Source organism: Rhea americana, unplaced genomic scaffold, assembly GCF_003343005.1.
Source record: "Rhea americana isolate MKP2758 unplaced genomic scaffold, rheAme1 scaffold_187, whole genome shotgun sequence".
Lineage (NCBI taxonomy): Eukaryota > Metazoa > Chordata > Aves > Rheiformes > Rheidae > Rhea > Rhea americana.
The window spans coordinates 1351564-1364267 of NW_028186005.1; the positions used below are offsets into that span (position 1 = coordinate 1351564).

The 12704-nt window shown below is 39.4% G+C and overlaps 1 protein-coding gene across 4 annotated transcripts in view; it reads left to right on the forward strand.

The window, feature by feature from the left end:
- MOB2 (MOB kinase activator 2) overlaps positions 1-10491 on the forward strand; it is a 115706-nt gene extending 105215 nt beyond the window's left edge. For all 4 annotated transcript variants that reach the window (XM_085302174.1, XM_085302173.1, XM_085302172.1 and 1 more), the window contains 4 exons: positions 23-183; positions 1423-1516; positions 7960-8084; positions 9195-10491. In XM_085302174.1, the coding sequence (XP_085158300.1) occupies positions 138-183; positions 1423-1516; positions 7960-8084; positions 9195-9505 (576 nt within the window). In that variant the 5' untranslated portion in view covers positions 23-137 and the 3' untranslated portion in view covers positions 9506-10491. The remainder of the gene's footprint in view (positions 1-22; positions 184-1422; positions 1517-7959; positions 8085-9194) is intronic.
- The last annotated feature ends 2213 nt before the right edge of the window (positions 10492-12704 follow it).

Sequence of the window (12704 nt, forward strand, 5' to 3'; positions counted from 1 at the left end):
TTTTTTTTTTAATCTTTTACAGGAAGTCCAAGGGAAAGCCAAATGGTAAAAAGCCAGCACCGGAAGAGAAGAAACTTTACCTAGAGCCAGAATACACAAAATCAAGAATTACTGACTTCGAATTCAAAGAGCTAGTGATGTTACCGCGAGAAATAGACCTGAATGAATGGCTAGCCAGCAACAGTAAGTACGGTGAACATGTACCTCTGAGCACGCTGTCCACACCCAAAAAGACGTTCATTAATCCTGTTGCTTTTTACTGTTTTCCATGCTTAGAAGAACACTCAATGACTGTTCAGGCATACTGCATAATGTATGTCATTATACCTTGAGTAGTAACTAAGACGTCTTACTACACTCCAAGTGTGCTCAGCAACGTGAAGTCTTGATGTATTTTTTTCCTTTCCACTCCCTCACTGTGACACTGAGGACATMAACATTTTTAGTGTTCTAGGAACATCAGCTTCCCTTTGAATAGTCTGCTAAACCTACTGGTTCAACGTGTTTTTGAGTCAAGCTATTGGCCTTCCAGAAGCATTGTAAAAACAGGCAGTTTATTGAGACTTGTATGCAAGGCAAGTTATGCTTGAAAACAGACGTTTTAAAGTCTTTTGGGCGGATTTCTTCTCCTTACTCTACCCAATTTGGTGGAATTGCTGTGAATTTAAAGTGTAGTCAAACTGGAGCTCAAAGAAGTAACTGATGAAAGATAAGATACTCTGACTAAATACTGTATAAATTCCCCTGTGCATCTGATTTCTGATTTACAATATTTTTCTGTGCCTCTACTACTTCATTTGCCAGTTCTAACATGCAGGTATGACCCAGTCCTGCTTACATTTTCAACAGTATGTGGTAGTAGCAAGAAACTGCTTTAAACTGCATGCTAGGGAAGTATATAGACACTCATTAGAAAAAAGTCAGGTGCCTTCTGAGTGTTAAAATGCCAGATCTCTTTGGAGATTCTTAAAAAGTGGAAATGTAACAGTTTTCATGATATTTTTTTAAAGGAGGTATGTCATGAGAATAATGTAATTTTCCAGCCACTTCTAACTGTACATTTTAAGTGCAACTTGAAAAGAATTCAGCAAAATGCTTGCCTTCAGCTTAGAATAGAGTATTTGACTGTAAAGGTGAAGCTGATGACAGAGATACTTTCTGGTCTTGCTGCTTAGTGAGTAGTAACAGCTGATGCATCATAGTACTTTCATCTTAAATCCAAAAAAGAGCTTTCATTCTCTGTACCTATTATTTGTTTTGCAGTTCATCATTGGACTCATTTAGCTAAATCATGTTTAAATGTGTATGCAAAAGCAGGACTCTGAGGTCACTTCACTTGCTCCACTTAAATAATTGTCTGGGGGACAATCAGTGTTTGAAAGTGTTTTATACTTACGCATTTCCTTTGTGTTTATTTTTCAGCAACAACTTTCTTTCATCACATCAACTTACAATATAGTACAATCTCAGAATTCTGTACAGGAGAGTCGTGTCAGACCATGGCAGTGTGCAATACGTAAGTCACAGCATGCTCAGCATTTACTATTACAGGGTTTTCACGAAGTCTGGAGATTTGCTTGTGGGTGGATATTGGTATTCAATGGAGTTGGGCAAGTGTGCTCAATCTCTTTACCTAGTAAGGATGTAGCAGCTGTGTATCCTCCACCTGCCCCGTGAAAGGTGGTGAAAATCTGCTTTTGTGGAGGCCTAAATCTTTGATGATTCTTAGTTGGTTTTACAAGGTTGTATCAGAGACAAATTACCATGTTTATAGTTTGGGTAGAGGGTTGGAAAAGCTAAAAAGCAAAACTGTTCATATTGGAAATACTGCTAGGATTCCATAGAAGGTGGAGAAGGATAACGGATTGCGAAACCTCAGAGGGTGCTTGTGATAGCTGGCACGCTGACAGAGCACCAGGCTTTCTGCCTGAGTCCCCAGGCACAGAGGGGACAAGGGGCAGCTTTGCAAAGAGTAAGGAAAATGGCTTCGTTTGGCACTTTCACTCTGTAGGATTTATTAGTCCTTCTTAACATTGAGTTGCTGTCACTTAAGAAAGCAAGCTTTATAGTTTTACTGTAGATAGTGAACATACATAAAAAAAAGTTGCCATAAACTTCCACTCTTGATTAGCCACAGTCTAGCATGATGGAATATGAAATCCAGTTGGGTATGAATGAGCCTGTTGTTCCTCACCATCCCCCCAACTCCATTACTGCCCCTCCCCCCAAAGAAAAAGAAAACACCTGCTCTTCCCTTCTCTTGCATTTCCTGGGATTCATTTAGCTCTCAGAAAGCTAAACAGTTAATGTTGTACATCAAATGAACATCCCAGGGACTGTAGATGACAAACCCAGACTTTTATTATATTTCCAACACTAATTACATAGTGCTTGAAAAGGAATTCTTGCTTAGTGCATTCGGATATCTATCTATCTCATACATTTGTTATTGGTATCAGGGGCTTTGAGAGCACTCTGAGGAATGTAAAGTGTACTGAGGATATTTTTGCATGTAAGAGTTGGAAAGATAACTGTCAGTAGAGAATTAAAGGCCTTGTAAAGGACTTTCAAAGCAGACTGGAACAGACAGTAATAAATCTCTGCTAGTCTCAGATTTTATCAGAAGTAGCCAGCATGTCCCCAAACAAGAAATGGTGATCAGTAAGATGAGTATTTTGTTGACACTTGCTCCCAAGCTTTCTTTTGTTTTTATTCCCGATGTAGCACTGGCTGTCCAGAGGACTGAGTTTAACTGTTTACCTGGTTGTCCAATGGGATAATGGTGTCTAAAAGATCATGGTGGTGGGGATGCTATGTCAGTGTTGCTCCATTTTGCTGCAGTGACTCTTAAACAGAAGTTTGCTGTAAGCAGCTGATGTATGAATGAGCATAAATAAAGGAAATGCCTGCAGGCAGCTCCAGCTGTAGTCTATATTTTTAGAGGTGAGGACTAATACCAGAATGTTGCTATCCTTTGTTTTGGAAAATGAAAATTTCATTGCACTATTTAGGAATAACAGGAAGCATGTCTGCACCTGGGTGAACACTTGAAACAGTTTGCATTTAGCGAAATCGCAACCTAAGTATCTTCCTGTACTTGAGGACTGATGTCCGATCGTGTTTGCAGACTGCAAGCTGCAGATATCATTCTTCTATCTGGTGTCTGGGTTTATGAAAAAAAAATATACCAGTGCAATCATCTAGCTACATGCACAAAACTAGTTCAGCTTTGAAGGCCCTGTTCACAGTTGTGTTCTCCAAATACTCTAATATCCATTTTGGATAATCTTTATCTTTCTGTTCTAGCTTTTGCGATTTACTAAGATAAGCATAAATTGAACATGGAAAGCTGCTTATAAAATAATTGTTTTTGTATCTAATTCTGACTACGATAAAGGTAGACAGTCTTTTTTTTTTTTTTTTTTTTTTTGGAGAAACACCATTTCATATGGCTTATCCTGTCACTGACCTACCTCCAATTTAAAAAGGGTATCACCAAAGCATTAGAGTCAGTTGCTCATTTATCTGAAGGACATTCCAGAGCTGGCCTTCTATGACTATAAGATCTGTTTGTTTAAGCAATTTCTACTGGAAAAAAATTAGCATCTACAAGATCAGCTTTGCCACAATGGTGCCTTGGACTGGGGATGCATTCCATCACTATTTCAGTGCTGATTTGTTATGTAGTTCAGCACTACATTCTACATTTTGTTCCTCCTTTATAATCCTTCCCTTGCCCAGCTTCCCAAGGTATGTTCTGGATCACACCATTCTGATCATACCTAAGGAAGTCTTTTTTATTTATGGTTGAGATGCCAAACTAACTATGGAAAACAGGTTGCTTGTCAACTTACCTTGCATTCAAAGCCCATAGAAAATACTTAATTCTCTAGGTTTTGCTCTCTCTGTTAGAGGATTTGCTGGTAAAATAAACATCAGTTGCACTTAACCTCAGAGAAGCTCCAGCCAACTGAGAAACTGCAGGCAGATGCAGCTCTCAGCTCTCTGACAGATATGTAATACAGCTGTCTTTACAAAATGAGGAAGAAAATGTCTTCTCGGGGTCACTTAGTGATAACTGCCTAAAACTAGCATCCATGTGGAATAGATGGAAGTGTTTACTGGGAAGATGGAACAATGCTGAGAAGTATCAGAAAGGCCGATTATCTTCAAAACTTGAGGCGGCATGAATGTAGGTTAAAGAATCACTTGTTTTGCATGTTAATATGCTATAGCACCTGCTTCATGGCAAGTGATGATCTTCAATGCCATTTTTACTCTTTATATTTATTATGCTTTATTATTATGTAAACTACTGCTTACTAACAATATTAACTTTTCTATCTTACTGTTGGGCAAAACTTTTCAAAAATGCTTGCCTGAGTGGGGTACCTAAGGGCCTATGTAAGTGCTGTTGAGATTACAAAACTCCCCAGGCAGAAATCAAGGAAGGATGCAAATTTCTAAGCAGGCTACTGATCTCATTTATGTCCAATGAAATCCCTTAAGTGATAATTCTCCTTATCCACTTATTTTCCTCATCTTACAATCCTTTTTTTCTGCTGTTTATCTTGTCCTTAATGTCTCTGCATATGGAGGTCATTTCCTGAAAAAAAATTTTGTCAAATTTGCATTTTTTGCATGTTTTGCATTTTATTTTCTATGCAACTAAATAGTGACTCCTTTCTCTTGTCAATCTAAATGCTTTGCCCCCTTATCAAACCATCAAAATTATTTCAAGTTGCTCACAACCACCCTATTGCTACCCTTGCATTTCATTCATTTGTTCTCCTCTGTTTCTTTATAACTTGTCTTCTCAAGAGTTTTTAGGAAGACTAGTTCTCCCTCCTTCCTTTCAAGAGGACATAATCCCTAGAGCACTTGCCTCCTACTCCTCCAGCAAGCTTTTTTTTTATGTACAGATTTAAACTCTGTTCTGCCTTGGCTTCTATGTATACAGTAGCAGCTATGTGATCTTCCTGGAACTCATCAACACAAAACCAAATGTTTTGTAGGAAATTGGATAAAATATGTACATATATTAAGGTACAGCACTGTGACTTTGTATGTTTACCTTATTGTTTGTATCATGGATTTTCTCTGTGAAACCTATAGTCATTTTTCCCTGCATCATAGAGTGCAGCTGCAAATTTACCATACTTTTCATACTGGGAAGTTTCAAATCAGTTAAGAATACTACACAATAAATGAAATCATCAAATCTAAACCACTTAAACACTTTCTGAAAGGTGTCTTTACATGTTATCTTTGAATCCTTTTTGCTTCCCCTCTATTGCCTAATAAGGGATTTCACCATCACAGTGCCAATGGTGGAATGCAGTTAGGACTTCTGTGCCCAACTGAACCCTTAGTATCTCGTAATGGAGATAGTTTAAGCATGGGTGGGGAGCTGCTTACCAGGTGAGATGTTTATGGCATGTGAGGGGCTCCTCTTTCTCCAAGGCACATGATGACTGTCCACAACACTGAAACATGAGGAAGACAATTCTAATCAATGGACAATTCTTGTAGTTATCCTCTACTCTTTAACAGTTTTTCCCTTAAATTCCTATTTTGCTATAGTTACTTTAATTTTTAAGCAAAGAAACAAAGGGTGCACAGGAAGATGTTACAGCAGATTTATTCATTTGTATTCTCATGTATGTGAACTTGCATAGTTGCCAAACTATTTTTTCAAAAAACTAAAACCAAGTTATTCACATTCGTTTTTGTGCCAAAAGGCAACTCTGAATTGTGCTTTCTATCTTGTAGTTAAGGATTTTTTTTGCAGGAGGAGAAAACTGATGAGGTACAAATAACTCAATCTGCTTTTGCTCTTGGCAGAAAGCATTGTCCTAAGACCCAAAGTAAGTCAGACCTGTCTAGAACTGCCTTGCTCCAGTTTTTTGCAGGACAAATCAGACAAATGAGGTAGACGTGGCTTCTGCTTGTGTACTTCCTTACGCATTGACTGTACAGAGTAGAGAGCTGTTAACTCCTGCGGTCTTCATGTACTCGTTCAACTCTCTTTTAGTGGCAACCCCACCACCTTTACTTAACAACGTAAGAGTGACTAAGCATCAAATGCTGAAAATGAGCTTAAAGCAAATTCTAAATTTCAAATGTTTGCAGAATTAGTTTTTGGTTGTCTCTCCTCTCTCATACTTGAGCTATACTGCTAATTTCTGTAAGTAAGTTCCTCTGCTTGAAGACATGAACAATGTCATTTGTTTCCTGTTCCCCTCTCCCCCCAATATTCCTTTTGGACAATAGAAACAGACTGTACATTAGAACTTTTCAATGATTTAACCTTTTCTCTTAGTTGCTTCATGCTTAGTTCTGCTAGTCAGTGTACATAAAACTTCATTTTTCAAGCAGCACCTATATAGATCCTTCCAGTTCAATGCAGTCTAGTCCTGTTATGCACAGAAAAAAAAAAAGTAATCTTCCATGCAAAATTTAAAAGAAAGGCCGTTAAGGTGGCTAGACTTTCCACTGAAATGATAGTTTGGCTAGGGCTACAGATGAAGTTTGCTTAATCCTTTTCAGAAGTGATTTATGTGAGGAACATCAGGTTCATCAGGAACAACAGTTCCTTAGTCAACAGAACAGAGCAGGAGGTAGACAAGCGCGCACAAAGCAGTAGCCTGGCTTGGCAGGGAGGTGTGTAGGAAGCAGGAGGGAGCAGGCATTACCTTCCCAGCCAAACTCTGAGCCTTAAAGCCCTTCTAACCTTGCTTCCAAGGAGTTAGTCTTCCTCAGAACACAGGATAGGGGGGATTTGCTAAGACAAGACAATGGATTTCTCATGGAGCCTGTAATTACACAGGACAGTGCCCACCGCTTAGCGCATTTGAAGAGTTCAGGAATTGGAACTTGGCCACCTCTAATGTGGTGCGGACAAAGAAAAAGCACTTTACCAAGTTCTTTATCTGTAAAACATTTCTCAGGCTGCATGCCTAGTGCGATGGATAGTCGTTCCTGGTAACAGTGGTGTGCAAATTGTTTTATTTCTTTTTTTTTTTTTTTTTTAATCATGGTTAAGTGTTTTTGTATATTTCATATTCCTGCCTGTTAACTGTAATACATTATTAGAGAATGTTTCTGATGTAGTTTGATGGCTGCTGTTAATAAAAATGATTAACTGCTTGAATTACAGTTACTTTTGAAAGCCAGCTAACAGTATTCAATGTCTTCTGTTACTTAAGATCCAAAAAGATTATTCACTAGTGGCAGACTTCAAAGGTAAATTTGTGTCTTTTGGACTTCGTAAGCAAAGCAGAAGGGGTTTTGAGGCACAGTAGTAGAGATATGCAAAACTGTCCTGAAAACTTAACCAAAATTGGTTTTTGAAACAGGTTTTACACCATTTGAAAGTGCTGCAGGTACCTCAGTCCTTAAAAGCTGGTGTTTTGGAGCCACCTTCTGTCCATTCAATAATACTACACTACAAGACTAATTTTGTTTTGTGGTGCTACTTAGGCATCAGAAGACCACCGATTTATTGCTTTGTAATGTTGTTGCCCTTTTTAAAAACAGTGATAACGCTTTCTTCTAGAGATTTATAGACTGCGAGCCCTCAGTCTGTGGTGGATAGGCAGTTAGCATTGCCTCAGATAGGCTAGTTTGTTCCAAGACACCTACCTCCCCAGATGGTTTTCAGTCCTCCATAGATTTTGTCTGCTGGAGAAAGTGCCACTTGAGTGGAAGTAGAGCTCCTCTCTGTGGACACTTACCAGAAGCCTGCCTGTGCTTGTTAGGGAGAAATAACTGGCTAAGAGAAATTCAGGTCTTCTGATTTAGAAAGACACTCTGAAGCCAATCTCTTCTGTAGCAGGTATGATCTATTTTAGTAACATGGCAGCTATTCTTTTTTTTATTATTGAGACACCAACCTCTTAGGAGTTGAGCTGAGAATCCAAGGTGTAAATGTGGTGACGCTTTCAATTCTTTCCACAGACAGTACTACTGGTATGATGAGCGGGGAAAGAAGATCAAGTGCACTGCTCCTCAGTATGTTGACTTCGTCATGAGTTCAGTGCAGAAACTAGTGACAGATGAGGACGTCTTTCCAACAAAATATGGTATGTGTTACTTTGGACAGGTTCCTCCTCTCAGTCTGTGCAGGTGCTGCTAACAAAGTCAAAGTTGACATTCAGCACATCATTAATGCCAGAGAACTTTCTCACATCCTTTTTGAAAGGAGATTTTAAGCTAGATGCATTCTTGCAGTAAGACGTGCTCTGCTGGCATATGAACTGGAAGTTACCATTGTAGCTTGGCTTAATCAGGGCTTAAAAACAGCTAGCTCGAGTCCCCTCGATAGATAATTAGGGAACTAAAGTAGGTACACTAGAATAAATATTCAGCTAGTATTCTTTATTTGTAAGCATCTGAATCTGGAAAGCGGTAGCACCTGGTAAGCCAGTTGCAGTTGACTTTTTTTTAGCATATGCTTTGTAGCTTTCTTGTTCAAGGACAATAAGGGTCTTTCATGCGACTGCTTGTCAATGTGGCCAAGGTGCACTATAGACCAGTCACACAGTTCCTCTTGTGCATCACAGCACAGGCTAGTGGCTTTGGCTTTTCTGCTTCCCTCAGTTTTGTTTTCAGTATCATGAAACAGCCCTTGTCTAATACTGAGCCTGCTGCTGCTTCAGCATATACAATTTGGTTTGTACCTGACTGAATGCACCCAGTAGATTTTCTTGCTCAGTATTTCCTTGTTTTCCCATTTGATAGAATTTCAGCAATGAGATGAAGCAAGCAGTTATATCAAGTTAGGCTGACCGCTGAACACTACACCAGGCCTACACACCTTAGCTTCCATTCACTATCTGTGAACTGGTTTCCCAAGTTTTTCTTTTTCTGTATGGTAAAACCTGCCACTCTCGGATAAACTGGATGAAGCCTCAGAAATACTCCTCATTGTTTTTATAGCCACTAACAAAAAAATGTGGTGGTTTTAAAGAATGATTACATTTCCTCTTAATTTTTGAATCTCTAGGGTTTAAAAGATTCCCCCTTGAAGTCTTGTAAAAAGAATAAGCTGAGCGGTGATACAGGGCTCACAATTTGTCTGCTCTTCTAAATGGGCTAGTTGCACTTACCTACAGCTGAGCCAGAACAAATGCTGCCGCAGGGCTGAAGGTGACCAGCTGGAGTTATCATGGTATCTCTCTGTCTTCTTTCAGGCAAGGAATTCCCAAACTCATTTGAGTCCTTAGTGAAGAAGATCTGCAAGTACCTGTTCCATGTGCTGGCCCATATCTACTCCTCACACTTTAAGGAGACTTTGGCACTGGAGCTGCACGGACATTTAAACACACTCTACACACACTTTATCCTATTCATCAGGGAATTCAACCTGGTGGACCCTAAAGAGACCACCATCATGGACGACCTCACAGAGGTCCTCTGCAGCAGCAGTGGGAGCAGCAGTAACGGGAGCGGCAGTGGGAGCAGCAACAGCGCAGGAGCACAGAACCATGTGAAAGAGAGATGAGCCTTCCCTGCAGGATCAAAACTAACATTAAAAACAATATTATATATTTTGTATGTATATGTTCAGATATACATACAGGCATTACACAGCAGTGAAAGTTGAAAGAAATTATGCTGCCACCACAGGACATGTAGTCGTATGGGACTGTATGGAGCTTTGGTTTAATGCGCCAGCTGGCGTGAAGTTGCACCAATTTTATTTTATTTTCTGTCCACTCCTTTTACCTGTTCAGATGGATTATGAGTGCTGTTTTTAGAGAAGAGCCAAGCTTGAGAGTGGGGCCACTCTTGTTTTTTTGGTTTGGTTTGGTTTTTCTTTCTTTGGTCTTGAGTGCAAGCCCTCTATCTTTCTAGGATGGTGGTCCTGCCATTTTTAAAAAAATATCTATTATATTATAAGAAGTGACTTTTACTTTGAAGTGGCTTAAAAATACTGATTTGTTTGTTTTTGGGGGTGGGGGGGTTGGTTTTTTTGGTTTGGTTTCACATAGACTGCCCCTCTCCATGCCAAAAACTCCTCAGTCAAGTGCATCTTGCCCTTTGCTAGCTTGGAATGGGAAGAAACTCCTGGCTTGACTAGAGTAGCAATTAGGGGGGCTTGCTACAGGTTGAGAGTGGGTGCGATCTTCCAGTTGTCCCATCTGCTTGGTCACAACCTGTGAACGTTCAAGAAGATCCACAAGTCTTTCTGCTTATTGCTCCTACAACACATATACTCTCCTCTCTGCTTCCCCTTGCCCCGCCTTCTCTTTTTGCAGGCACACCTCTATGAACAAAAAGAGTAAGAAAGATCACTGGAGTCCAAAACCCATGTGCAAGGGCCATCACCATTTACTTCCCACTGAAAGGAGGCCCCGGGGGGAGGAGGGTACATTGGAGTCAGTCCACTGCCTGTGCTAGAAAGATGGCTGTTGGCATAAAATTATATTGTTGGCTTATTTTAGTTCATCTGTTCTATAATAATAAAAACAAATCTATCAGCCATAAGCTTTGTTCTTGTGTTTGCAGCGTCAAAAGACCTTTTCATCGCTGAATGCTGTTGGCCCTACTTTCAATCAGCTTTGGAAACAGTTYTGTTTCTTCCACCCCATAAACCAGTAGTTCTAATCAATTCCTTACCCCTTCTGGTAGTGCTAGGAGATGAACTCCTCCCCACGTAACCTGCTGACTCAGAAGTTAAGCAATATATGAAAAGAAGAGCAAGTTGCCTGTTTGTATATACTTAATTCTCCATGCATAGCAGGCCCCTGGGTATTTTGTGGCAGATGATAGGTACTGTATCACTCTGGACAGTGATAGTACTCTTTCAGGATTTTCAGTTGAGAAAATGCGTAACTTTGCTTGCAATTGTGTTTCTACCAAATCTGTTGCAAACAAACAGCCCCTGAAAATTTTTTCGTTACTGCTTTTGATGTGTATCTTAGGATAACTATCATTAATAACTGACCTGGCATGCATCCTAGAAGGTTTTCCCGAGTAAGTTCTCCAAATGTGCAATCATGCAGTAAAGATCAATAGAAAGAGAGAGAAAAGAAGAGCAAGCAAAAGGAGAATAAGAGGAAGAAAAGCACAAGCATGAAAAAGCACATGCGAGGAAAAGAAAAGAGTGATCAAAAAAAGAAAAGCAAGAAAGGAATAAAAAAAGCAAGAGCAGTTAGTTAAAAAAAAATGAGCAAAGATGACATGTGCAAGCAAGCAAAAGAAGTTAAAGGATGAAAATAGTATGAGGGGTAGGAAAAAAAGGGAAATATTAAGAAATAAGAGCAAAAATGCATGTGCACAGGGAGGAAAAAAAAAAAAAAATGAAAGAAAATGAGAGAAAGGGACCTTACCTCTATGAGTCCAAATTTACCTGCCGTTTGTCTCCAGTTTGTGGGTGTCTCATGAAATTGCAGGCAGACATCCAGATCTTGCTGCCCTCATCTGGGTGCCATTAACAYAGGCCATTCTGAGACCATGTCTGTTTTCCCCACCATGTCTGCCTCTGCTGCCTCCATATTCAGACATTCCCATTCATTCTTCTGTTACAATTCCCCTACATTGATGTCTGAAGGGAAAAGCTTAGTCATTCTTTGGAATCAAGCAGATGATTGATGCAGTTTGTAAGGCCTCTGTGATCTGCCAATGAGCGCATACAGTGGAGTTCAGTCACAAGACTAATGTAAGAAAGTAATAGCAAGGACAGTCACCCTAAAATAAGTAAAAGTTTCTTATAATTAATTAATTATCTACTTGTAGTCAGATCCCTAATTTTAAAACACTATTTAGAAATAAATTTAGGAAATTTTTTTTTTTTTTTTTTTTTTTCTCTCTAGACAAAATGACTTAGCTGGAATGATGCTATGGTTCTAATCACAAGGGAGATAATACCTGTATCAAACATCCATTAGAATAAACTGCACCTTATCAGCCCCTAGAACTGTCACAACCTAATTGAATGACTGGGAACCCATCCTTCAATGCATAGTACCATACCTAATATTAAACAACTCGGCTACCAGGAGAACAGCAAAAAGAAGTACCCCATTACTGCTAGAGGAGCAAACTCTTGTTCATGGTAGCTGTCCTAAGTAAGTTCATCTGCAGACATTTGATGTTCCTGAAAACACAAAACTTCTTTTTATCTAACAAACAGGATAATCTTTTTTATATTTTACAACTAATTATTAAGGAGAAAAATAAACAATAAATGCTACTGCACTGTAGCCCATCATCTTGTTGGTTTTAGCAGTGGGACTAAGGAAAACACTGAAATCAGTGCCAACACTAATGACCTCGTTCTTGTCGGGGGCAAACACTACTATAAAGAAGATCACCCTCAAGGCATCCTAGCATATCTCAGAGATCTCTGAACTATGGTGTAGTAACGCTAATGAGCCAGAATCTGCAAAGTCTTCAAAATCTGTTTTGGTGATGCCACTGAAGTCTGCCAGTGACATTCTACACTTGCAGAAGTTCCCTGACTATCCAAGTTGTGCCCAAATCCTCCTGCATCTAAAAGAGCACCCTAGCTCTACTTCAAAAGAAATTCTCATATTACTGTGTTTTGTAAATTGATTTAAGTAAGTAAGTAAGTGYTGTTAAACGGGCACCTACCTATGCTAACGCCAACCCCCAAAACATGTATGCATGTACGCACACGTACACACTCTTAAACAAATCTGTTCTTTTGCACTAAAGAGCCACTGTTTCAGGTCATC